This window comes from Acinonyx jubatus, chromosome D4 (genome assembly GCF_027475565.1).
Source record: "Acinonyx jubatus isolate Ajub_Pintada_27869175 chromosome D4, VMU_Ajub_asm_v1.0, whole genome shotgun sequence".
NCBI classification, from domain to species: Eukaryota; Metazoa; Chordata; class Mammalia; order Carnivora; family Felidae; genus Acinonyx; species Acinonyx jubatus.
Window position 1 is genome coordinate 89,278,969 of NC_069391.1, and position 27,941 is coordinate 89,306,909.

Genomic DNA, 27,941 nt, shown 5'->3' on the forward strand with positions numbered 1-27,941 from the left:
AGGGTTATAGGCAAGCGTTTAAAAACCGTTGGCACAGAGCTGTTAGCCACAAATCTTGCTTCTTGCTGATTCACCTGTTTCTGGGCAAATGCTTCCTAGACAAAATGGTTTATCAATGTCAGAAAACAAAGCTGGTTGTTTGCTCCAGACGCTAATGCGAAACTATTCGGTGGAAAGTCAGTTCAGCCCCAGACCGCCCGGGGTGGTTTTGTCCCAGGGGTTTGTTAAATCAGAACGCGTTAATCTGCAGCGTGTGGTTGGCTACCGGCATGGCCCTATTTCACCCGACTTCGAAACGAGGTGGTTTTCCATTCAGCGTCTGGACGCGGAAAGAAAAGCCTGGGTGGTTAGTAGTGATTGCAGCTGACGGTGTGAACGATCCCAAACAAAAGAATCCGGCGCACTTGCCACGGAAGGGTGTTAATTCACTGAATTCTCAGAAAATTCCAGTCCCGGCCATCGATTCCAGGAGCATGCAGTAGGTGGCACCTGAAAGCTCTTTGGAGGCGAGCGGACGCCATTTGAGCAAAAGCAGCCGCCGCTGCAGCAGCTGGTCCAGCTCGGAAGTGGTGACTGGAGAGGGGGAGCGAGAGGAGGAAGGCCGGGCTGCGCGGCGCAGGTGCGGGGGGCGCGGGGCGCGGGGGGCGCGGGGCGCAGGTGCGGGGGGGGCGCGCGGCGCAGGTGCGCGGGGGGCGCGGGGCGCAGGTGCGGGGAGGGCGCGGGGCGCAGGTGCGGGGGGCGGGGGGCGCGGGGCGCAGGTGCGCGGGGGGCGCGGGGCGCAGGTGCGCGGGGGGCGCGGGGCGCAGGTGCGGGGGGCGCGGGGCGCAGGTGCGCGGACTCTGGGGCGCGGGGGCGCGGGGCGCAGGTGCCGGGGCGCGGGGGGCGCACGGCGGGCGAGCAGCTGACGGCATCGTCACGGCGGCGGCGCCCCGCCCGCCTCGGGAGGAGCCCGCAGCGGCACGGCCGGCCCTACCCCGTCCGGTGCCAGGCGAGCTCGGGACAAGCCCGGAGCACAGTTGCGCTGCCCCTCAGGTAAGGATCCCCCTCCTCGGCCGTGGCTGCGCCGCGCCCGCCGTGGGGCCCCGCCGGCCACGGGCCTCCGCGCCTGGAGCCCCCCGAGGAGGGATTGCCGTCACCGGGAGCTCGAGTCAGCAGCAAGGCCCCTGGAGTTGGCGAGCGGGAAGCCGCATTTCTGTATCGTTGGCGGGGAGGGTGTGCGTCTCGGTGCCCTGGGCTGAAACGCGTTCTTGAAAAGAGAGAGAGAGAGAGAGAGATCCGTACCTTGCACATTCTTTGGGATCCCTTCCCAAACAGGAGTTGGTGCTTCAGAAGGTGCTGTGGTGCAGGTGTTTGCAGCGTGGAAGTTGCTTGAGTGGATTTTCGGAAGTGCCAGAGACGTGGCTCCAAGTGGGAAGGATGGACAGCGCGTTATGAAGGCTGTTGGCTTCGCACGGTTTCCCTCAGCGGCCCTTCACGGGCTGGGCTGGGACGTGGCGAAATATTTCAATTCTCCCCTTACATGTGCCTCCCGAGTCTGCGCGCGCCCCTCGCTGTTGCCCTGGCGCAGGGGCCGGGGAGGGGAGGGGCTGCAGCCCCCCAAATGACAATGACTCCTGTGGGCTCCCGCTCTCTGGCGTCGTCTTCGCCCTGCGGGAGCCTCTGCCCCCGTCCGCGCCGCGGCCGAGGATGCTGTTTTTCTCCTTTAAAGCTCCAATACCCATCCTTGGGGGTTTGGGAGACTTGGAAAGTGGCAACCCTGTGCGTCCCCGGTCACATCCACTGGACGCTGAGATACAGCTGGTGGGGGCGTCCAGTCCTAACCGAGCAGTGACACAGCGTGCCTTCCTTAGGGGTCTATTTGCATTTTCGCCCTTACTATCTTCTGAACGACCCCCCTTCCACGTGAGAAGCCCGTCTTAGCACAGGAGACCTTTCCTGCTTTGAACTAAAAACCTATAAAATCTTCTTTTTAAAGAAGATTTTCTAGGTAACCAAAAAAGCCCGGAGCATTTTACGTCCAGATCAGTCCGAATGCACTTCTTTTCCGGTGGCATTTGGATTTGAAGAGGTGGACTGGGAGGGAGAGAAAAGGGGAGGGTAAAATTAGAATAAATTTAACAAATTTGGGGGAGGGGAATAATACTTTTTGTTGTTGTTGTTGTTGGCCACTGCCTGAAATTGCAAATTGCCAACAGTTCTGTCTCTGGAAATGCAGGAGCCCGGCATTCCTATGGGCCGAGGCACCAGGAGACCCGTAGTTGATCTTACAGAAAGAGAAGAGACCAGGCAGGGACACATTTTCATGCTCTTTAACACATGGCCCTTCGTTTGGTGGTCAGGCAATGGTCCTGGTGAACACAGGCAGGGGAGCGGGGAGAGGGGACTGCCTTCCATCGCCTGGGGTCGCTGCTTCCTCCTCCTGGGTTACCTCTGCAGACGGCAATTCTGTGTGCACGGTTATTGCAGAAACCTCCAGAATCTTTTCTTGTTACAGCTTTAATAGTTGTTCGTGAGGAGAGGCTCAGAAGACAGACAAATCCAATTCCGAGTTGTGGGAGTGCCTTTGCGCTCCTGTCTGGCAATCTGGCATTCTCAGCCATCAGGGAACACGGTCTCCACTCGGGTGCCTGCACAGCTTTCTGGAACATTAAAACCTTTGAAAAATGCCGAGCGTTCTTTGTCAAACAGAGAATGCGTCCGTGACTGTGAAAACATGTCTGTGCTTACTTTGTTGCCTTAGGTGGTGTGTTGGTGTGTTGCAAGTTACCTACTGATCTGGACGAAAGCATCATTCCTCCCCCTAGATGAACGCAGTGAACTTTTGCACTAAAAAAATTTCTTTGTTATAAAGAGGAGCGTCTGGCTTTCTACGGGGGGAGGAGGTTGCCTGCAAACTGTTGGAAGTTAAAGAGGGCTCAGTGCTGAGCTGTAACTTTCAATTCAGGTAACCCCTGTGTCCCATTCTCACTTTTAAGGTGGGTTGGATATCTATCTATCTGTCTGTCTGTCTATCTGTCTATCTATCTGTCTATCTATCTATCTATCTATCTATCTATGTCTTTATCTATGTCCATTTTTTCTATCCATTTTTCTTTCTATATATTTGTCTGTCTGTCTATCTATCTGCCTATCTGGTTGGGGTATTCACAATGGACAGCCGTCTCTTTAAAGACAGCTGATTTCTAGGCCATTGTTTTTGGTTATGATTTTTCTAGGGAAATATCTGCTCTTAATCCGAAAGGCAGGTGGCTGTTGTCATGCTGTCACGATTGCTGATGTTCTTGTACAAGTTGAGTTGGCACACGCACGTGCAGTTAAGGATGAACCTGAAGTTATTTCACGGATTGCAAATGATGCTTCGGTTTTTCCTAGAGGATGTTTCTCGCAAGCCTTTCTCCCTCCACCAGCTGAGTATTCATTACAGTACCCGGAGTGGATGTGCCCTGGTCCTCACATCTTTTGCTCCCGCCACTGGCTAAATCAGGAAAAGAAAGGTCCCCGGTGGGTCTGTCCTTAGTGCAGTGTTGTCCTCAAAATCGGTACTGTCCCGTATAGATAAAATGTGTGAGGCTCATGCATGCATTAAAATGTCCTACTAGTCACATTAGAAAAGTAAAAATAAACAGGTGTAATTCATTGTAATAATGTATTTTCTTTAATCCAATCTATCAAAAATGACTGTTTAAAGATGTAATTGATACAAACTATGTATAAGATATTTTAGAAGTTTTTTTTTTTTTTCCATGCCAAGTCTTACATTTATGGAACATCTCAATTTGGATCAGCCACATTTTAAGAGGTCAATAGCCCATGTAGCTGGTGGCTGTTGTATTGGCCATCATGGCTACGGAATATTAACTTTTTGACAAAGTAACTTAAAAGCTGAAACATTAGGAGCCGTTAAATTGAGCCACTGAAACACTATCGAAAATAAATAAACAGCTGATCTCAAATTGCTGTAAGAGCTGTGTCCAACCCTTCCCTACTAGTAGCTGGTTGTGCGATCTTAAAACCTATTTTTGCTTCTTTATTAGTAAAATAGGAGGGTTGGATCAAATATCTGGTTGGGTTAGATACTCGCATCAAAAATACCTGGTTCTCTGAAAAATAACCAGTGGCTAGACTTGTGGATTCCACCTGCATTCAGCCTAGAGGACCTGCTGTAGCAGAAACAGAGGAGCAGACCTGGTGGGTGCCGCCATTTTGCACAACCACTGTGTGCTTCTGTCCAATCCTTGATGGCGGACGTCAGCAACTGAGTCCCCGTGTCCCATCGGAGATCATTCAATTTTCATATTTAAATTTCTTTAGTGGGCAGGTAACAGCAAATCCATTGTCAAATCAATAACCAACTAGTGAGCTAGTATCTACTGCGTGACTGAATATTCTTCACAGATATTTCCGTATTATCCGTTAGGGTATGTGTATGTATTTTCAATGTTGCCATCCATTTCAACAGGATTCAATAGTGTCGTGAAATGTAACGCTTTATAATTGACCCGTGAATACTGACTTCTTGAAGCCCAGAAATGAGGGACCTTGATGAAAGGATGTTGGTTTCTTCACCCAGCCCCTGGATGGCCTCGGTGGTCAATGAGTGATGGAAAGGCGGGTGTCATTTCCATCACACGGCTGCCTGTCTCAGAAGCCAGGATAGCAGGTTTAAAGAGAGCAGCGTCTTGTATGAGAGGAGTTTGTGCAATGTTTTTCTAAAGCTAACTGATGTCTGGAAAGTGATTGGGTTTCTGAGGAAGTAAGAGAACACGGGAGCTGTCTATGAGGACTTTCTCCTCTCTCCTGCCTCCACTGCTGAAGCTGGAGTCCAGAAGGGTCCATGTGCTTACGACAGAGGAGCTCAGACAGAGGGGCCCTTGGAAGGGGACACTTTCCTTCCTGTGTCATCTTCCCACTCCGATGGTCGTATTGGTGCGTACCTGTGACTTTCGAATGTTGAGTGTACCTTCGGGGGAAAATGGTCAGTATCTGGGTCTCTGAGTCCAGCGCAAAGCCAGGAGCTCGCTCAGTTCTCCACATCAAAAATCCAGCTCACTGGTATTTTCCTTATTTTATGGACTCGGACACACCTTCCTAACCCTACCACCCCCACCTCCCATTACCCATGGGCGCATAAGATCAGCGGGCTGTCTCATTGCTCCCTTGCTTGGGAAAGACCCCCTAGGATTTAAAGAAAACTGTGGAATAGTCCCGTGACTATTGGGGGTACGATACTCCCATTTATCTTTCTTTCTCAGCCATGAGCTATCAATGGGTACCTATTCCTCTTTGACTAGATACCTACTGTTGTAGTCACACCCAGTTATAATGCTGGTTCTGTACCATTGATCGATCAACATGCGCGCTAAACGTTTCAGGACCTACCCTCCTTTATGCAGCAGATCTATGCTCTTGGCAGGGGACTGTTCCTGGCAACTGGGTCAGAAAACATACACGGTTGTCTGTTCCTAGCTGCCTAATGTGGCTATTGTCTTTTTAAAGCAAAGGCAAGACCATTCTGAACGTCGCTTGGCAATATTAGATGTTACTGTAAAAAACAAAACAAAACAAAAAAACCACTTCCTTCCTGAACATTTTAGCATCCTGAGCTCGTGGTTCCGTTGTTGCTGATTTGGATCGGCTCCGTTGCCTTCCTGGGTTTGCCGATTCTTGGCTGAAGAGGTTCCCCTGCTCCCTAGCTGGGCATCGACCGCTGCTGCTTCAACCGTGGGGTCTCGGGTCCCTCATCTGTTCATCAGGGCTGCTGACACCCACATCAGGGGTGTTTTGAAGACACAGCTTGTCGGGGACCTCTCCACCCTTGTGGGAGGTTCCTGGGATGTTCCAGCGGGTGGATGTGATCGGACCGGCATCTTACTGGTCCCCCCTCTCTCTCTCAATGTATCAGATTGCTCTTCCCGCGCACAGCCTGGCATGGAGCCCGCTGTCTCACATTGCACCTTGCTTCTGGATGGCCTTCTGGCCTTCAGCATGGGCCCTTCCTAGCTCCCCTGGTGTAGACGCTCTCCAGTTAATCTTAAACTACTGATTTCTTTCTTTACGTCTTGCTCTTTGAGCTGGGTCTGCAGGGACGCGCCAGTTTCTGTCTGGTTAAATCCATGTTCCTGCTTTGGCCAACTCTTTCCGTCTGTTCCTTGCCTGAGCTCATCTCCGCACGGGCAGTCCCGCCTCTGTAACTGCATTCGTGCTGTTTTGCCTCCGTAGGCGTATCCCCTCCTTGATAGTTTTGTGGCGCTAGTCCGTTCATCCCTGGAAGGATTCTGGGGATCCTAGCTTTGACCACAAGCCTGCTGAGGACAGCTGGTGCTAAGGACCGTCCGACGTCACCTGCCGTTGGATTCTAGACACGTCAGTAGCCATAGCCTTTTACGGCATGTTTTGCTGACCTGCCTGGTAACTGCAGAGCGGACGCAAATAAATATTGATTAGTGGTTCACAGCTACTGACTCTGCGCCCTTGCTTTGCTCATCCCATCGGGTTCTGACCTCTCATGCTCTTTGCTCACCGAGAGCATTGGCTCACCAGGTCCAGGGCCGTCCTCACAGTTTGGCCGCATGCCATCCAGGTGACCCCAGTCTTTCTGTCCTCTCTTCTGAAGCTCCACGTGACAGTGGCAGTCACAGGGGATCTAGTCAGTCCTGGGAGCTCTCCCCCATCCGGAGGGATGTGGGGCACCCCTCCTGCAGCCACGGCGTCCTGTGCTTATGACACGCCTTCTCAGTGCGCTTGCTCAGCTGCTCTCCCGGGACGTGCATTTCATCCCACTGGCCTCTTCCGTTGTTACCTTCCCATTGATGTTTGTACACGTCCATGTCTGTGTAGCCTTCGATTAATTAAAAAAAGAAAAAAAGAAAAAAGCCCCAACTGGGTTCCATTGAGCCACTGATTTGCAACCATCCCCCCGTTCCATAGCCAGAGCCCCAGGAAACGTTCCGAAGCTGCACCTCACGCTCGCTCCGTCAGAACCGCTCTCGCCGGGTGCCCCAGGGACCCTCCGTGCTTCCCGGCCGGGGGCCGCTCTCCAGTTCCTAGCCCCATTCTCTCCATCGTTCTTTGAGGACCGTGCTTCCCTGGGGTGCTTCCCCGACACGGCCCTCAGCACGGCTGATCCACCCTCGGGGGGCTCCCTGTGACGTTTGCAGACCCGCTGCCCCCACAGCACTCATTCCGGGGTCTGTCCGAGCCCTCTGCTGTTGCCTTGTGGTTCTCCCACACCGCCTCGTCCACACCGGGCTTCAATCCCTCCCTGAACAGCGCACCCTGATTGATCCCAGTGCTATGGCCGGCCCAGCACGCGTTACCCGCCTGCCCCCTCGACGTGAGCCTCGATGGGCCCAAACACTCTTGCCGCGTGCTACGCAGGAACCCAAGCTCACCATCTCCCCTTACCTGGGCCCAGCGTGCTCTCAGGAGAGGCTCTCATCCTGTCTCTCCAGTTCTGCCACTTAGAAACCTTAGGAGTTTTTCTCTTGACGCTTTATCTCCCGTCGCTTGCGTCTTAGCTCCTTCCCCAGCCCGGCGCCACCCATCCCTGCTGACGTCACTCTGCCTGTGTTCCGTCCTCCTGCTGCCTTTCTAGGCTCAGCTGCCTGGGTTTTGGCCGGTTGGTTACAGCGGACTTCTGGTCCGCTTTCTCCGTGGGAGCCGGCCCCCTTCGGTGGCCGTGCGCCGCCCTCGGAAGCCCGTGCGGTCATGGCCACGGCGCCCCGACCGGCCTCCGCTCACATCGCGACCCTCCTGCAGCCTCTGGCAGTCACGTCCCCCTGCTTCTGGTATTTGGGGGCCTCCAGCTGTGGCGCTTGGGGCGCGGAGGGCTCTCCCCACACGGGGCCCGCACGGGGCCGTGGTCCGCCCTGCGGATGCGCTCCCCCAGCACAGCGCCGCGCTGTCATTGAAGCGGGGTGGCCTCGTTCACGCTGTGTTGCCGCGGCCTGGAAGCCACGTCCGAGATGCCGCTCAACGCGCGTGGCAGCCGCAGGTGCCTGGCCGCCTCGAGCCGACCCCCAAGATCGCCGCCCGCGTGGCTCTTGCCCGAGGCACCTTGCGTGGTCTGCCCTCGTCCATCTGTTCGTCAGAAGCGAAACGCAGATTCGCTGACGCTCTGCGCAGATCCTTACTGAACGCCTCCTACGGGCCGGGCGGTGTGCAAGCCCTGGGGAGACAGCAGTGGACAAAACCGATAAAAAGCCCGCCCAGAGCCTATGGTTTAAGAAAGTCAATTACGAGTGTGTCAGAAAGGAAAACGTGCTGTGGAGAAAAATAAGGCAGGAAGAGGGGATAGACTTCCAGGGCTGAGGCTGGGATCGTGCAGTGAGATAGGGTGGTCGGCAAAGTCTGGGCGGGAAGGTGATATTCGAACATAGGTCTGCAGAAGGTGGGGGAGGGGAAGAGCGGTCCATGCAGCGGTAACTGCCTGTGCAAAGGCCCCGGGGCAGGAGCATGCCAGCTGCTGTCCAAGTAGCAGCGAGGAGACAGATGTGGCTGGGGTGAGCGGGGGGGAAAATAGCAGGAGGTGACTGTGGGGGTTGAGCCCTTTAGCTCTCGTTCTGGGGGAGACAGCGTGGCCAATGGAGGGTCTGGAGTGCAGGGGTGATCTGGGGCTGTTGGGGAGTGGATTCGAGTGGCTGGAGGCCACTGGCGCACTGGATGTGAGGCGCGGGACACGAAGAGGGGTTCGGGGGGGGCTCTGGGGGTTTCGGCCCGGACAGCCGGAAGGGAACGTCGCCATCGGCCAAGACGAGGAAAGTTGCAAGGGGAGGCGTGGAGGGGGGGTGTAGGCGGTTTGGTTGTGCCCACGTTATTTTGGGGTGTGTCCAAGGCGTCCCAGCGGAGAGGTCCGGCGGGGAGAGGGCACATGGCCTGCACCTCTGGGCAGAGGCCGGCCGCGGACATGCCGTTGGACATTGCTGGCATATGGCTGGCATCTGCGGTCTTGGAACCAGAGGGTGATCTCGGCGGGGATGACACTGACCCCCTGCCCTGCGGCCACCGTGGTCCAAGGCAGGACGTCCTGTCTCCCGCTTCCACGCTGCCCTCCTGGGTCCTCAAGGACGTCCCACACAGCACGGGTCACATCACCGTCCCTTCTCTGCTGAAAACCCTCCGTAGCTGCCGTCCTTCTCGTGACAAGAGCTGCCTCCTCCTGCCCCCACCCATTACGTGTTGACTTCACCTGCTTTTCCGATCCCTCCCTCCCTCCCTGCATTCTGGAATGTTCCGTGGCCCAAAGCACACCACACTGGCATCAGGTGCTTCCACGGGATGCTATCTCTGCCAGGGAGCTCTTCCCCAGGGGCCCAGACCTCACTCCACTGCCTCTCTCAAATCTTTACCCGAGTGGCAGCTTTCCAGGGAGCTGTCCTCTGGCCCCTCTGATGTCCCCTGTGCACCTCGGTGTGGAACTGAGGGGCGCTGCATCCGTGCGTTTTATCGATGCTCCCACACTCATGGAGACCCTTCATTTGGAAACACCTTTAAAATGATAGAGAAAAAAAAAAGTTTGAGTTTCAGGTTTTAAACTGTGCAGTTAGGAGAGCTGTACAGAAACACGTCTGCATTGCTTCCGACACGGTCACGTAACAGAAGCCGCTTTTCCCCGTCACGCTTGACGAATGATTGCCATACATCCCTGTGTAAGTTTAAGGCATCTGGCATGGTTTGATTTATCTCTCTTGGGTATTGATTACCCTAATAGGTTCATCTAACATCCGTTTTCTCATATGGATAAAATAAAAAGAAAGGAAAAAATATTTAAGGAAGGAATTTTCTCCTTGGGATGAGAACAATTAGGATTCACACCCTTTCAGCTTTCCCGCGTGTCCTGCCCACCATTGGCTGTCGTCGTCATGATGTACATCACAGCCCGAGTACTCTTGTCTTAGAACTTAGAAGTTTGTAAGACTTGGGGCGCCTGGGTGGCTCCGTCGGTTGAGCGTCCGACTTTGGCTCAGGTCACGATCTCACGGTCCGTGAGTTCGAGCCCACGTTGGGCTCTGTGCTGACAGCTCAGAGCCTGGAGCCCCCTCGGATTCTGTCTCCCTCTGTCTCTGACCCTCCCCCATTCATGCTCTGTCTCTCTCTGTCTCTCAAACATAAATAAACATTAAAACAAATTAAAAAAAAAAGGAGTTTGTAAGGCTTTTCTTTGTTGTTGTTTTCGTTTTGTTTTTGTTTTTTTTGTTTTTTTTTTTAGAGAGAGCACACAGGGGAGGCCAGAGAGAGGGAGAGAGAGAGAATCCCAAGCAGGCTCCATGCCAACAGTGTGGAGCCAGACACTGGGATCAATCCCACAAACCATGAGACCATGACCTGAGCTCAGATCAAGAGTCAGATGCTTGACGGGCGGAGCCCCCTTGACTCCCCGGTCTGTTCAGATTTCCCGTTCACAGTCAGATTCCCGGTGGCTAAGCACCCCCCACACTCTCTGCAGTCCCCATGGTGTGAATTCGACTTGGGGCTCCTGTGAAGTGACCACAGTGCTGGGGCAGGCTGCTGGTCCCTCCTGGGTTCCCTTTTTCCCCAGAGGAGGCAGGGGCTCAGGGGAGACCCCTCCCCGTGGTGCTGTGCTGTCTTGGGGAAGGGGCCACGTGCCCAGTGTGGCCCCATCTCTTGTCCCCCGCAACGCAGTCTGTCTTGGCCTCTGCAGGGAGGGGGTGTTTCCACCCCCCCGCCCCCCCGCCCCCCGGTGTTCTGGGATCCTCTGGAGCGACGTCCGGTTCTCGGAGAGGTGTTAGTTGGTCCTCTCGTCGGGGGGAGCAGAGCCAGGAACAACCCTGTCACCTTCTTAGTGACGTCACTCTCCCAGAAGCATTTTCATGCATCTCTTTCCAAACTGCTGTCTCCATAGGATGGCTTTTCCAAAGGAGGTACGGTGCCCCTGTCCCCCGTCTAAAATGTCTAACATTTCATCTTTATGTTAGAGAGACAGAGGAGATTGCCTATTTTTGCAAAATATCTGCTATGTGGCATACTAGTGAAAGCCATCTCCCATGCAGAAAACGGGGGTGGGTTTAGAACAATTGTCTTTTGCATAAAAGAAAAACGCATGACTTGCCTTTTAGTTTGGCAACACTTCCGTATTCTTTGCTACAAGATAACTGGTAAACCATCCTGCGGGAGAAAGTACTTTTGTGGGTGCTTCTAATTTCCTTAAAGAGTATGTGAAAGAATTTTCTGTGTCTTGAAGGTTTTATTTTTATATATTACATATTATTATGTATTATTTACATATATTAAAATACTTGCCATATATATAACATATACAATTGTATAGGTAACATACAATATACGATATATACAATATACAATATATACAATATACAGTATGTAACATATTGTATATGCTTTATATATGTATGTATAATATTATATATATAATAAGGTTTTATTTATTTTTGTTTTAATTTTATTTTTAATTTATTTTATTATATATAACAAAGTTTTATTTTTATATGTTACATGTTAATATATATTATTTATATATATATTAAAAATACTTGTATATGTAACATATGTTATATATATGTATGTATAATATTATGTATATATATATAATAAGGTTTTATTTATTTATTTTTGTTTTTAATTTATTTTGAACTTATTTTATTGATTGTATATAATAAAGTTTTATTTTTATATGTTACACGTTATTATATATTATTTATATATATTAAAAATACTTGCCGTATATGTAACATACATTATATGTATGTATGTATAATATTATGTATATATTTTTGCCTATTATAAATTACAAATACCTGTTTTACATTAAAAAACACCAGTTGGGGGCACCTGAGTGGCTCAGTGGGTTAAGCATCTAACTCTTGGTTTCAGCTCAGGTCATGATCCCATGATCTCACAGTTTGTGGGTTCGAGCCCCGTGTCAGGCTCTGAACTGACAGCACACAGCCTGCTTGGGACCCTCTCTGCCCTCCGTTGCTCCTGCTTGTGCTTTCTCTCTTTCTCTCCCAAAATAAATAAACTTAAAAAAAATTAAAACGCCAGCTGGAGACAGCTACATGGAAAAGAATGAAACTGGACCACTTTCTTACATCACATGCAAAAATAAACTCAAAGAGGTAAAAGACCTAAATGTGAGACCTGAAACCATAAACTCCTAAAAGATAATACAGGCAGTAATGTCTTGGACATTGGCCTTGGCAACATATTTATGGGTAGGTCTTCTCAGGCAAGGGAAACAAAAGCAAACATAAGCTATTGGGACTACACGAAAATAAAAAGCTTTTTTTACAGCAAAGGAAACCATCAACAAAATTAAAAGGCGATCTAGTGAATGGGAGAAGATCTTTGCAAATAATATATCTAATAAGGGGTTAATATTTAAAATTGGTAAAGAGCTTATGTAAATCAAGACCAAACTCCCCCCACCCCCAATAATCTGATTGAATATGGGCAGAGGACCAGAATAGATATTTTCCCAAAGAAGACATCCAGATGGCCAACAGACACATGAAAAGATGCCCATCATCACTCTTCATCAGGGAAATACAAATCAAAACCACAATGAAATGTCACCTCACATCTGTCAGGGTGGCGAAATCAAAAAGACAAAGAACAAATGTTGGCGAGGATGTGGAGAAAACGGAACTCTCATGCACTGTTGGTGGGAATGCAAACTGGTGCAGCCACTGTGGAAAACAGTACGGAGGTTGCTCAAAAAATTAAAAATAGAAATACCATATGATCCAGTAATCCCACTCCAGGGTATTTACCCAAAGAAAATGAAAACACTTATTCGAAAAGATATATGCACCGCTGTGTTTATTGCAGCCTTATTTACAAGAGTTACAGATGTGGAAGGAACCCAAGTGTCCATTGACAGATGAATGGATAGAGAAGATGTGGCATACGGACAATGGAGTATTACTCAGCCATAAAAAAGAGCGAGCTTTTTGACACAACAGGGATGGACCTAGAGGGTATTATGCTAAGTGAAATAAGTCAGACAGAGAAAGACAGACACCACACGATTTCACTTATCTGTGGAATCTGAAAAACAAAATAATTAAATAGCCACAGAGTCATAAATACAGAGAACAAACTGCACAGAGCTGGGAGGGTCGGGGAGTAGATGAAATTGGAGAAGGGAAAACATAAAATAAAATAAAATAAAATGTCCAAATACATGGTATCCGTAGCCCCTGGGGACTTCTGGCTTAAACTTCTTGCTGTAAGCACTTCCCGAGTGATGGAGCAACTTCTGCCCCTCTGGTTCTGTCTCTACAATGTTACCACACATCCTTTTGTAAGGTTGATGTTGCCAACCTATGAGGGGTTGCTCTTATGTAGGCTTTTTTCAAACCTTTATTTTGTTTCCTTGAGGAATTCACTTGTCTTCTCTGGTAGGATTTGCCTTGGTCCACTCACAAAAATGTATTTCAACAGCAGATAATCATTCGATACGTGCTGAGTGTTTCTTCCACGATGGGTTGGATGCCCTCATGTGCTGGTGAGTGAATTCAACAGGGACCCCACCCCGCCCTTGCGGGTGCGGATTTTGGAGAAGGAGTGGGGAGAGTGACCACAAACAAACAAACAAACAAATAAATAAATAAACACTGAGTGAAGGATGTTTGTGCCAAAGTACCTTATTATTGAAGGAGAATCATTCCAGCAAATTATGGACGCACTAAAGTGTGTTTGGAACATTTGTACTTTTTCTCAACTGTAGCCAATCTCTCTGCTGAGAAACTTGGAATATTGGTTTCTTCCTAACTTAAGTACTACTTTCTATTTATCTTTCTAGGGGATTCGGAGAAGGAATGCATTTTAGTTTGTCACCGTGCACTTTGGTGTGTCATTTCATATACTTTGCCACGGCAGGAAAATAAGTATTTTTTTCTGGCTTTTTGGCTTTCACTGTTAATTAGAAGACGATTCTAAGGGTTTTCTAAAAAAATCACGTTTAAGTACATTTTCTAACGCATTGGATTCATTACAACGTGTTGGTAAATTTTGCTAAAAAAAGTATGGGGGTTTGTTCTAGAACACTGCATATCAGTAAATATACAATGTGAGCCATGTACATAATTTTGAATTTTCCAAAGTAACCACATCTTAAAAACTAAAGACACAGGGGAAGTTATTTTAAGTAATTTACTTTACCCGATGTATCTGAAATAACATCATTTTAACTTACAATCAATATCACAATCACTATCAATTTAAAATTCTTTCTTACACTAAGCGCTCAAAATCCAGTGTGGGACGCCTCCCTTCAGGGCAGCGGGAACTCCCATGGGGAGTGGCCACCATATTGGACCAGGCAGTCCACCGGGCTGGGCTGGGTTTCCAGTGCCCTGGTTAATGGTGATGCTTCATGTCACCTGTAATGCGGTCTATACTTAGGGCCAGGAAGTAGGTGCAAATCGTAATTGGTCTCGTCGGGATTTTGTCAGGTCAGACTAGACCCTTATTGCTTCTGCTGTGTGATGTGGACGAGAAAGGGGTGAGGGTGTGTGCCCTGCTGCTTGCTGTCCGTTGCGCTCACGTCAGGAGCGTGGTCTTTTAGTAGTGACTTGCTTGTTGCCAAAAATGTTTTCACTCACACTCGTATATTTCTATTGTGACGAAATACACATTACAGGAGATCTACCATTTCCAGGCGTGCAAGTCAGTGACCGTAAGCACGTTCACGCCATAGTACCTCCTTCCGTCCACGGACTCTTCACCTCCCCAAACTGAAGCTCTGTCCCCGTCAAACACTGTCCACTCCTTCCGCCCCCCAGCCTGGCGCACGCCATCACCATCTCTGGGAGTGTGACTACTCCGGGGACCTCGTTTACGTGGAATCCTATGGTATTTGTCTTTTCCTGCCTGGCTGATTTCATGCAGCATAATGTCCTCAAGGTTCATCCATGCTGTAGCAGGTGACAGAACTCCCTTCCCCTTTCCGGCTGAATGATGTTCCATTGTATGGATGGACCACATGTTTATACGCTCATCTCAGCGGACACTGGTTTGCTTCCACCTTTTGGCTGCAGTGATGAGTGCTTCTGTGAATGTGTCTTTTGAATTATTTTAATTATAGCTCCACGTATCGATTGTGTATCAGTGATTTGGGAGATACACCCAAGAGTGGATTGCTGAGTCATAGGGTAATTCTCTGTCGAATTTTCCCACAGTGGCCACCCTGTTTTAGATTCTTACCTGTAATGCACAAGCGTTTTAATTTTTCCATATCTCCAACACTTGTTATTTTCTGATTCTTTTTTGTTGCTGTTGTTGTTGTTGTTCTTTTGCTTTGATTTTGGTTAGGAGCCATCCCACTGGGTGTGCAGTGGGGCTCAGTGTGTTTTCCATCTGCCTTTTCCCCGGTGACTAGTGGTGTTGAGCATCATTTCCTGTGCCTCTTGGCCATTGGTAGAACTTCTTTGGAGAAATGTTTATAGAAGCCCTTTGTCCATTTTTCAGTTGGTTTGTTTTCTTTTTTGTTATTCAGTTGTAAGGGTCCTCTATATATTCTTTCTATTCGATCCTCATCAGAATATATATTTTCTCCCATTGTGTGTGTTCTCTTTTAACTTTCGTGATAATGCTCTTCGTTGCACAGAAATTTCTAATTTTGACAAAGTCTGATTTATTTATTTATTTTTTGTACACCATTGCAAGAGGCCCCAAAGAACCAAAACGGTCTTGAAAGAGAACAGCGAATCTGGAGATGTCACACTTAACAGATTTCAAAACTTAATGCAAAGCTACGGTAGACAAAACAGTGTGGCACTGGCATAGGGAGAGACATATAGACCAATGGCATAGAATGGAGTCCAGAAGGAAATCTTCACATTTATAGCTAGTTGAGTTAAAAATAAAATTTTTTTAATGTTTATTTATTTTTGACAGAGAGAGAGAGAGAGTGAGTGAGCAGGGGAGGGGCAGAGAGAGAGGGAGACACAGAGCCTAAAGCAAGCTCCAGGTTCTGAGCTGTCAGCACAGAGCCCGACGGGGGGCTCAAACCCACAGACTGCAAGATCATGACCTAACCTGAAATCGGACACTTAAGCGACTGAGCCACCCAGGTGCCCCGAGAGCTAGTTGATTGTTGACAAGGGGGTCAAGATCATTTGGTGGAGGAAGAATTGTCTCTCTAACGAATGGTGCTGGGACAAGGGGACATCCACAGGGAAGTGACCTGACACCCCTCCTCACACCCTATTCAAGAATCAACTCAAAATGGATCAATGGCCTAAATACAAGAACTAAAATCATCAAACTCCAGAAGAAAGCAGGGGTAGATCTTCATGACCTTGGGTTGGGCAGGTTGGACAGGTTGGGCAGGTTGGGCACTGATTCTTAGCTTTGACCCCGAAAGCATGAGTAACAACCTAACCGATGATGGTTTGAGGGACTCTTTCGTAGCCACTTGCCAACCTTGCAGACTTTTATTTGGCCAAACCTAGAAACCAACCTGAGCAAGTACACATCATGTAGAGCCTCGTTTCAACAGGCTCGTGGCGAAGGCAGGCCCCGGGCTGTGCACAGCACACTGAGCCTCACGCCCCGCATGGAACACGTTCTTTCTCCGTGTCCGCAGGGTCTCCGTGTCCCTGCCGCCTTCGTGCTTTGGTGTTCATTTCCCTGCAGGGCCAGCTGCAGGGTCAACCTCGGTGACCCATCCTTTGACTAAGGAGATGGTGTTGCTGCTTATTTGCATGACTTGCCTCTTCATTTCCCGTGGAAAGAAGAGGAGGAAGGCAGAAAATGCCCCAAATACGGCCAGGCTCTTGGGAGTCTGAAAAGTGTCACGAAATGCATGTTACTTGGCCCTTGGGCGTTCCTGACCATGATGCTTTCTCCAAATGGAATAGTAGCAGACACACACTAGTGAATCTTTTTCCTGTGCCTAAGCTGGGGGATTATTTGCCTCCCGACAACAAAGGTCTTAAAGAATAATGTATTCTAATGCTTCCAATCCAAGACATGCCGCAATATATTCCCACTTGTTTCACTTTTGCAGATGTTAGGATTCTTGCCATGAATATGTGGGTGCCCCCGGGCCCCCTGCCATGGGACGGTGGCTCCATTATCTGGGTGCAGATGTGTCACCTGCTTCAACACCTGTCCCCACACCGCAGGGCGGGCTGTTTCCAGAACACCAGGAAACAAGGTTCCTGAAAAACTGAGTCTGCTTCCTTAGGCAAAGACAGACCATAGCTGTTTAACTCTTTACGATCTGGCAAATGTTTCCCACTAACGAACAGATGTCTCAGTTTTTAGGGTCAGCTGAGAAGGTACATGAAATGAATCTTCCATTTAATCGAAATTCTAGAAGTGTGTAAAAGTACACGCTCCTACCTAGAGAATTTACATTCCGTTGAAAATTAATTTCTTTTAAAAGTGTCCTTGTTTGTGTTGTAAAGTCGATAATAGTTCTTATGTTTACTTAAGTGACCCATTTATCTTTCGTCAGTAGTAGATTTAAAGAACTTTTTTTTTAAGTTTATTTATTTTGAGAGAGGGTAAAAATGCGGAGGGACAGAGAAAGGAGAGAGAAGCCAAGCAGTCTCGTGCTGTCCGCGCAGAGCCCCACACGGGCTTGAACCCACCAACTGTGAGATCATGACCTGAGCCAAAATCAGACACTTAAGTGACTGAGCCACCCAGGTGCCCTGAAAAATATATTTTCGTCATCTGAATGGTCAAATGTATATTTCTTATAAATCATAATACTGTACCTCTAACCTAATATTCAGTATTTAAAACGTCTCATTTTGAATTCTTTATTATAAGACACACATTTTTATATTTTTGTGATCCTTTGGGATGGATTGTTTACTCTCTTTCTTTGATCCGTTCCCTCATTTGTCTGTTTATAAGCTTTTCAGAGGGGTGAGGGGCTGAGTGATCATTTCGTCCAGATAAGTCCCAGAAAAGGAAAGTAGAAAGGGGTCGTTGCAGACAGTTGTCCTATTCAGGGCAGAAGAGACTTTGGTGGACAGATCTGTGCATCCAGAGAAACTGCCCTAGCTGCCTCTCCCAGCCAGGTGGCGATTTCTTTCATAAATCAGGGACAACCACGGACCAGCAGACATTTGGTGGAAACCCCATGACAGAGGAAGATTGCACTGAACAGACATAACCAGAGATATCTCAGATACGTGATAAGAACAGAGGCAACAAATCGCAAGTAGCATTCTTGTTGAAAGTCCGCAAGGAATCCCCTTGTCCGAGATAAGAAAGCGCTTCTATGAGAGGGGCAAAATCAGAGTATGAGAAAGGAGATTGAAAATATAAGGAAAGCCCTTTTAGAGCAATTAAGAATAGGTACACCCAGGCCATCACCTAATAAGAGTTCCACAAAGAGAGAGGAGTAGAGGGGTTGGGATGACGCACTTCCTAAAAATAGAAAAAAATAAAAATTTCCCCAGGCTGCGGAAATGATCAGGTTTTTAATCCTCCCCCAACCCCCCCCCCCAAAAATGTAGTCAAAAAGCAGTTCTAGATATATCCTGGTGGGATGGCGTAGCTCTCAGAATAAAGAGAAACCCCCACCTGCCAAAGAGAAGGGAGAATCCCGAGTTCCCTACAGAGGAGAGAGTATCTTACCACCTTTGGATTTCACACCAATATCCCTGGTGATGACCAAGTTAAAAGACAAATGGCCCTTAAAATCTGTGGAGAAAATACTTGCAACTTTGTTTGGCTGCAGGATTGCATCAATCAGGGGAACGTGGCATGGACTCAGAAGTTTTAATGCCATCTAAAAGAACTTACCAGTAATGTTCATGCCAAAACATAAAATGGATCCAAGCAAGGTGGTAATAAATTGAAATAGAGAAATCGGCAACTCAGAGCACCTGGGTGTCTCAGTCGGTTGAGCGTCCGACTTCAGCTCAGGTCATGATCTCACGGTTTGTGGGTTTGAGCCCCACATCGGGCTCTGTGCTGACAGCTCAGAGCCTGGAGCCTGCCTCCGATTCTGTGTCTCCCACTCTCTCTGCCCCTGCCCCACTTGTTCTCTGTCTTTCTAAAATGAATAAAAATTAAAAAAAAAAAAAAGACAAATTGGCAACTAAGAGTGACCTAGGTACAAAAGCAAAAAAAAAAAAAAAAACCCAAAAAACTAGGGTTAAAAAAACCCAACTCAACCTAAGACCCCAACAATGCAGACACAGAAGATTATGCATCAGTCAGCAAAGTCTGATTGACGATGACCTTTCCCCTCAGTGGGTTCAGTCCTACTATCGACTTCTGCTTTGAAAAATCTTTACAAAACACTTTCAATAAGCTGTTTCTTGATAGAGTTTAGAAACAACCTGCAGGCAAGTACAGAAGACTTAATATAAATTTTGGAACAAATTGTAAATGTTGTATCTGGGAAACTGAAATACTGGCAGGTGCTTAAAAATGGAGTGTAACTCACAAAAATCAGGCAATGGAGGAAGGTAGTGTGCTAATTTCACAGAAAGATATGGTCCAAAGTCAGTAAGTCAAGACATTAAGTTCTACGCTTCAAGCAATGAGTGCATTATTTAAAATTCTCATGGTGCACACCAGGAAGTGATAACTGAATTTCTGTTCTTTTTAACAGTGGTTGTTTCTGGAAAGAAGCTGTCAAAGGAGGGAAGGGGCCTCTGTGTGGATGAAAGAGTGTTTTACGATCTCCATTATCTCTTTAACCAAGTACATGCATTATGTCGCTTCTCATTTGTTCCTTTTAACACGTTAAGCTGAGACATGACAGGTGGTTGGGGTCGAGGGGCCGGTCTGGACGGGGTCCCGTGCCTCCACCTGATCTCTCTCTTCTCTCCGTGAAGACCCATCGCCCTGTGTACATTCTGGATCTCAGTGGCTCCTGCCTTCTTCCGGGTTTGCTGTGTTGAATATGCACAGCCGATCCCGATCCCTGCAGTCTCCCCCCATAGTACCTCGGCTGATTGTCCCCTCCTCTTTCCTCAGCCCTCAATTTCCTTAAAGAGAAAGCCCCACTTCTGGTCTTTCTGGCCATCTCCACGGTTGTCCTTGCTCCCACACGCACTGCAAGTTGCTTTGACTCCCTTCGTAGCTCAGGACATCCCAGTCAACCTAAAGTTTGCCAGACTTCCTTCACCTCTTACCGCCCCCAGATCAAAGCTACACACTCCATCTCCAAGGGTACTTTCCTTTAACTTGAGTCTGAGAATCAACCCTATTGGGTTTCCTGGCTTGTAAGTGATATTTCATTTCCATGATAAGTTTGAAAGAATATGGTCATTCTGAACAATCTGCAAGACCACTGCGTAACTCCTCCGTAACCCCCAGCCGCACAAAGATGGGTGGCATTTCCAGCATCCAGCGGGCTGTGGAGCGCATCTCAACTGCACGTTCAACCAGCGTGTTGCATGTTCCACTCTTGGTATCCCTTTTTCTTATCATAGGGATGTATTAATCTGATGTGTTGCCTTTCATGGTACGAATATTCCATTTCTACCGCGAACATATGGGTTGTTTCCATCGCCTGGCTATCAGGGATAAAGCTGAGCCCGTTACTTTAACACATTATTTCTCACACTGGGGGCTTGGATCTGTTCCTGTGTATCTGTGAATCCGTTTCAGAATCCGTAGACAATGTCGTCATGTATAGTGTCTTTCTGCTCCTCTCAGTGAGTTTGAAATCAGGAAGTATGTGTTCTCCAACTTCCTGCCTTCTGTCCTTCCTCCCTTCCCTCCCCCATTCCCTCCTTCCCTCCCATCCTTTTCTTTCTTTCTTTCTTTCTTTCTTTCTTTCTTTCTTTCTTTCTTTCTTTCTAAATTCGCCATTGCTTCACTATTCTGGGCCTTTTGAATTTTCAGGTGAATTTTGGAATCAGCTTGGAAATTTCCATAGAGTAGCCAATTGGAATTAATGTAGGGACTGCACTGAATCTGTAGGTGACTTGGGGAATATTGCTATTTTAACAAAATTAAGTCCTCTGATACATAAACATGGGTGCCTTTCCATTCCTTTGGGTCTCCAGTTTCTTTCAACAATATTTTTTTTTAATTTTCAGAGTACAATGTTTATGCTTCCTTATTAATTTTATTCCTAAGTATCTTATGCTTTTTCATGATGTTGTAAATGGAATTGGTTTCTTAATTTTGTTTTCAGATTATTCGTTGCGGGTGTGGAGATATACAGTTGATTTTTATATGGATATTTGAAAACCTTTTAGAAGTAGTTTATTAGTTTTCTTTTTGGAAGATTCCTTAAAAGTTTCTATTTACAAGGTTATGCCTTCTGAATAAATAGTTTCATTTCTTCCCTTCCAATCTGGATGCCTTTTATTTCACATTCTTGACTTATTCTTCTAGTTAAAACCTTCAGTAAAATGGTAAATAGAAGTTGCAAGAGTGGGGACACTGGTCTTTTTCTTGATTGTAGTGAGAAAACAATCTTTCATCATTAAGTACTGTCTTAGCTGTGGTGTTTCATAATATGTTCTTTTCTGGAGGAAGAAGTTCCCTTTTATTCCTGATTTGCTCTTTTTTTTTTTTTTTAATCATGATTGAGTACTGAAGTTTGTCAATTGTTTCTTTTTTGTATCTACTGAGATTATCATGCTTTTGGTCTTTTATTGATATGGTATGTTATGTTAATTTTTGGATGGTAAGCCGACTTTGCATGCCCGGCATAAATCCTACTTGGTTATGATGTATAATCCTTTTTATGCATTGGTGGATTCGTTTTGCTAGTCTTGGTTGAGGATTTTGTATTTGTTCAGAAGAGATACTGCTCTGTAGTTTTCTTGTCATGTCTCTGTATCTCAAGCTGGTATCAGGGTAATTTTGGCCTCAGAGAGAGTGACAGGTGTATCCTCCCATTCAACTTTTTGGAAGAGTTTGCAAAGGATTGGTATTAATCCAATATAATTAATCCCGTGAAGCTGTCTGGACCCGGCTTTCCTTGTGGATGGTTTTTTGATTACTGTCTTGCTATGTAGGTCTTTGCGCATTTTCGATTTCTGCTTGATTCAGCTTTGGTAGTTTGGGTCTGCCTCCTCTGAGTTATGTAGCGTGTTTCTATGCCGTGGGTCACAGGAGCCTCTGATAACTATGTTTCTGCAGGGTCAGTAGTGATGTCTCCTCTGCCACTTCTCATGTTAACATTTTGAGTTTTCTTGCTTCTTTGGCCAGTCCAGCAAAAAGCTTGTTAATTTTATTGTTATTAAAAAAACAAGCCCACTTCTGAGTTTATTGATTTTTCTCTATTGTTTTTCTATTCTTCATTCTACTGACTTCCACTGTAATCTAGTATTTCCTGCATTTTTCCTCCTTTGGGGTTACTTGACTCTTGTAAGGTGGGAGATCAAGTTACTGATTTGAGATCTTTGTTCTCATTTAACGTAGGTGTGTATAGCTATACGAGCCCCGTGACTTCTTGACAGTTTTGGGCTTTCTTGGCATTTTGCTACCTTCTCTCCAGTTCTTCCTCCTGTCCCTGCTGCTCCTTTGTGACCCCCTTTTCTGCCTAGTCCTTACTAAACAGCTAGAGAGCTTGGGCCCCCAACTGTGCTGAGTGGCAGTCCTTGTCTCACAAACACCCCAGAGCAGCTCTGAGGAGAAGGTGGTGTTACTATCTCCATTTTCTGGTGCAGGCAACTCAGGTGCAGAAAGCTGAGGTAGATGACTTGCCAATCTCTCTGGATTTGGAATTTGATCTTCTCTCTCACTATACTTCTTCACCCTGGCTGATTTTTACTTATTAGCGTGCTCTTTATATATGGATGAAACCCACATCCTTATCACTAGCCTGGACTTCCCCACTGAGTTTTCAGACCACAGCCCAGCCGCCTACCAGATACCTCTCTCCACTTGTGTGTCCTACAAACCTGACCCGGGCCCAGCTGCTTCCTGCTCAGCTTCTCCAAACCTACTTGTCTCTTTGGCCTTTTATCTCGACTGATGAGGCCACCGCTCCCTGCTTGCCAGCTCTGCCCCAGATGTCCATGCACGCCAGCTATCTGCCCTGGCACCGTGTTGGCTCCCTTCACACCCTTGGGCATCTGCAAGGGACCCCGTCTTCTGTGTGACCCGCCCCTCATCCCTCCACACCTTCACCCGGCCCTCTGTGAAATCTCCCCTCAGGGCCCCACACAGAACTGGATGCCCCAGCAGGCTCTCTTTCGGCCTTTGTTTATGACTTTACCATGGCAGCTACCACGCAGGGTGTAACAGACGCCTTTCTGTGCCTGTCCGTCCTCTAATGCTGGGAGCTTCTGCTGGGTAAGCACCGAGTGCGCATTATCTAGAGGGTTTCTTGTAATGCTTATAAAACAGTGACCTTGATGCCATTTTTTAAAAATTTATTTATTTGGGGAGAGAGAGAGAGCAGGGGAGGGGCAGAGAGAGAGAGAGAGAGAGAAAGAGAGAGAATCCCAAGCAGGCTCTGCAACGTCAGCACAGAGCCTGACTCGGAGCTCGAACTCACCAACTGTGAGATCACGACCTGAGCCAGAGTCAGATACTTAACCGACTGAGCCACCGGGTGCCCCTAAAATTTTTAAATGAAATTCAAGTTCTCTTACGTTGGGAGCTCGAAAACAAAATGTATCCCTTTGGTTCTTTTTAAGCTATCAAAAGAGGGTAAGGCAATCCTCGTCAAGACTTTCCTTCTTTTTTTTTTTTTTTAAACCGATCCTCTCGCACGTCTGGTTCCTTTGCCAGGTGCCTCCTGGGTGCGAGCCGCGGCTGTGGAGCAACATGCCGGAACAGAGCAACGACTACCGGGTGGCCGTGTTCGGGGCAGGTGGCGTAGGCAAGAGCTCGCTGGTCTTGAGGTTTGTGAAAGGCACGTTCCGCGAGAGCTACATCCCCACGGTGGAGGACACCTACCGGCAGGTGATCAGCTGCGACAAGAGCATCTGCACGCTGCAGATCACGGACACCACGGGCAGCCACCAGTTCCCGGCCATGCAGCGGCTGTCCATCTCCAAGGGCCATGCCTTCATCCTGGTCTACTCCATCACCAGCCGGCAGTCGCTGGAAGAGCTCAAGCCCATCTACGAGCAAATCTGCGAGATCAAAGGGGACGTGGACAGCATCCCCATCATGCTGGTGGGCAACAAGTGTGACGAGAGCCCCAGCCGCGAGGTGGAGAGCGGCGAGGCCGAGGCCCTGGCCCGCAGGTGGAAGTGTGCCTTCATGGAGACCTCGGCCAAGCTCAACCACAACGTGAAGGAGCTCTTCCAGGAGCTGCTCAACCTGGAGAAGCGCAGGACCGTGAGCCTCCAGATCGACGGCAAGAAGAGCAAGCAGCAGAAGAGGAAGGAAAAACTCAAGGGCAAATGCGTGCTCATGTGAGGCCCTGCGGAGCGGGGGGCGGGGCCTGGCCCCGTCCCGCCCCCGTCCCCTCCCACGTGACCCCCCGTCGTCAGGGCAGCATGTACGATGCCCACGTGTTCACTAGCGCATCTTGACCGAGACGTGCCCCGTTGTCCCCGAGAGGGCACTTCCCGCCACCGCCCGTAAGCACCCCCTCTCCAGAATCAGGGACTCCGCCCAGCGGTTAAAATGGGAACCCATGCACCCTGCAACCCGGGGCACCTGGTGGGGGGCTGGGCGTTTCTGAAGGTGGGTTGGCCCTTAGCGGGGGCTCTGGGCTCGCGCCCACGAGCGATCTGAGTACAGGACTAGGTCCCATCTGCATGCATGTGACGGCATGTGACCCTGGAGCTATGCCCACCCAGCTCGAGAGCTGGGCACCCTTAGGGGCGGGAGGGGCGGGGCGGGGGAAGGGAACACCTGGCCCACGTTGTCCATTTCACAGTTCTGTAGCTGAATTGGACATAAACTGACACAGCGTCCCCCAGAGCGTGGTCACTGTCGATTCCCAGCTGACTGGCGGGCCCCGGGCTCTGAGGGGTGCTCTCACCTCACTAGACCTGGTCAGCAGGTGCCCCTTTAATTATTTCACGGCCGGTGACAGATGAGTTCACTTAAGGGCATCCTGCTTGGCCCTTCAGTGTGCGAGTGAGGATATCGTGACACTTCCTGGAGCATCTCAGCAATGTCACACGTCGAGGGTTTTAGAAGTGTGCTTTCCTCCCCTTGACCCACGAGGAGCACACTCCTTCCAGCCCTCAGATTTTAAATAAATGCAATGAAAGAAGCTCTTTTCAGGCCATTATTTCCCCCTCCACGATGGTTTTCCCCCTTTTCCATCACTCGGTCTATATCCAGCTGGGCAACAGCCAACAAAGGCCATCCCAAGACAGAAGCACCTCCATTTTTCCAAATGACACAGAGATCTGTATACGCCATTCTTTAGCACCTCAATGAAATACTTTGAAACAGAAGTCGTTCACTGTGTTTTTAATGATCTGTCTATAGCTGAAGCATACTCCTGGAGAATGTGTTCAAGTAATAGTAGATTATCCTGCATGCTCCATTATAAATGTCTCCTAAGAGCTGTTCGATGCTCTGGAGTCTGCTCTGGAATCAATTCTCTCTTCCTCTTAATGACCTTGTGTGCTTCCTTATCCTTCAAACTAAATCACGGCCTCTGCCGGTCTCTGCACGCTGGCCTGGAGACTGGACGGTGGCTGGAGGCAGGCAGGCTGCTCTGTCCTGGGCACGGCCGGTCTGGCTCCGCTTCCAGAAGGCTCCGACTGACACAGCCCGGAACAGAAGCCTCCTCTTGTTTGTTCTGGCCAGCACAGCTCACGCTGGCCCCCGCTCCGGAAAGGTCCTTCAAGAGCTGCTTGCTACGCGGCAGGCAGAGGAAGCCAGAAGCCGGGCCGGGCCGGGGGAGGAGAGCCCCCGGCCGCCCCGGCCGCCGGGCGGAGTTGGCCAGTTGGGGACGTCCGCATGCACCCCGTTGGGTTCTGCGTCTCTCTTCTGCACCTGCTGTGTCCTCACGGCCCCGCTGGGCAGGGCGGCCGTAGCCGGCACCTCTGTGCACTCAACATCTCCATCGGCCCTTTCTGGTTAAAGGTCCTGGTCTTGACAATCCTCTGGGCTCTGCGCGTGACTCCCCTGGTGGCCCGTGCCGTGTGTGGAGGCGCCCTTGGGAACCAGCCACCCCACCCCTCTTCTTGGCCTCCTGGAGCAACCTTGAGCAAGGAAGGTGTGGAAGCAGCCCAGGGGCCCGCAGGGTCGGAGAGCTGGGCCCGAGGCCCCCTCAAGTCCCGACGGACGGTCCCCCCCGCCCCCCCCGGCGGCTGCTCTGGGAGCTTCCCATTCACACGTAGTTGGTGAGTTTTCTAGAACATTTATTTTTCAACCTATCCCTTTTTTTTTTTTTTCTATTTCTATTCTCAGAGAGTTTGTAATTTGGAGACGGGGTAAGTGGAAGAAGAAACAGGCCTTCGTGGCCAAAATGGGGGGGCTGGGGTCTGCCCCGGGCCGCCAGGTCCCTGAGACTCCTAGGGTGAGGCTCCCACTGATCGTCCCGTTCCTACTGATATGGGTCAGAATCCCGCCCGCCCTCTCTCGTCACTGTCTGCCTTTAAAGTGTGTAAAGCTTCATCCGTGGGAGAAACTCTTCATGATCGAAAACCAGAGTGCATTCAGGATGTGTTTCGTTCCTTCATAGTTTGCCCGTGGGTTTATAGGAAGGCTGTGGACGCCACAGGCACAGGTCTTCGTCCTGATGTCATTTTGGGTGAACCGCACTGAGGGTTTGAGGAGCATCTCAAAATAGTCTTTGAGGAGATCCCCGATCGTCTCCGGGCTCGGGGGTTGGTCCCACCGAATCAGGTGCGTGTGGCGTGTACGTGGCCCCATCCTGAGTACGCAGTGCTGTTCCGGTGGACCCGTCCTACAACCGCACGTGGGCACAGAAGTTTCCGACCTCGCCACGGCACGTTACGGAACTCCAAATATTGCTTTGACGATGGCGTTCCGGGGACAAGCATGGGGGTTCCCATGAGTCCCCTTCTGTCCCTACCAGTACGTCCTCTATCTGGTGATAAGCCATGGGCATGCCCCGGGCATGCGTGCAATACGGCAAGACCAACACAAGAGCAATATTGAATTGTTCATCCGATCTACGATTATATACATATATTTTATGTGTATACATATAATTGATCTTCCTGCATTTTTGAAGTATAAAGTAACACATTGTACATACCTGTAAGCTGGTACATTTGTTTCACCATTTCTAACGTTTGAGAAATGCTCATTCTTTGTAGAACAAACAACTCTTCAATATTTTCAGAACTGCTCTGTGATACTTAATTTCCTTGTCGAGATTGGTAATAGGTTGCTCCTGCGGAAGCTCTCTGGAAACATCCATAACTGACGGGACACGTGTCAACCCTCAAAGCTCCATCCGGAACTCGGTCCCCCACAAAGACAGTACGTGGACAGAGTATTTACAGAGCATGACTTTTATACGTGTGGGGTATCAATGTGTATATTTATATTTCAGGTGTATTTATGGTTACAATCCCATTATCTATTTTATGGACTCTTCAGTTATAAAAACCACACTTGCATACCTGTTTCTAGTTGCCGGTGGTGTTCTGAAAATAAAGAAACCGATTGAAATAAAGCTTCAGTTCTGACCCCCTGGCTGGAAGGTGGTGATGTTTCTGGTTCTTTGGGGGGGGGGTGGGTGGAGGGGGTCCGGTGAGGGTCTTAACCTAGTTCTCTTGAAGCTGCTTTGATGTGCTTATCTCTGGACAGGAGGCTGTCAGGCAGGCCTGGGGTTGGGGACAGTGTCTCCAGGAGGTTTTTTTTTTGTTTTTTGTTTTTTTTCCCCAGATGGTCCCTGCCAGTCCTGGAGGGTGAGGTGGGAGTGGGTAGGGGCTCCATAGGAGTGAAGAAAAGCTCCCTTTTAATCCCTTGTCTCCTGCTCGGCCCCCGGCTCCCTGGCCTCCTCACCAGTCCAGGCTGTTAAGTGGGTTTGGTATTGAGAAACCCCAGTGCTGCTTCTGGACCCAGTTCCTGCTTCTGGACCCTTGATCCTTACTCCTCCTCCTCATTATAATATAATCCTCACT

General features: G+C 48.9%; 1 protein-coding gene across 2 annotated transcripts; it reads left to right on the forward strand.

The window, feature by feature from the left end:
* Window positions 1–283: 283 nt before the first annotated feature.
* On the forward strand, window positions 284–27,517 carry DIRAS2 (DIRAS family GTPase 2). Of its 2 annotated transcripts, none has more exons than XM_053205362.1 (2): window positions 284–619; window positions 23,659–27,517. In XM_053205362.1, the coding sequence occupies exon 2, from the start codon at window positions 23,695–23,697 to the stop codon at window positions 24,292–24,294; it is 600 nt and encodes a 199-aa protein (XP_053061337.1). In that variant the 5' UTR covers window positions 284–619; window positions 23,659–23,694; the 3' UTR covers window positions 24,295–27,517. The 2 variants fall into 2 exon arrangements, with proteins under 2 accessions (XP_053061337.1, XP_026896995.1); XM_027041194.2 differs by lacking the exon at window positions 284–619 and adding an exon at window positions 878–1,032.
* Window positions 27,518–27,941: the final 424 nt, after the last annotated feature.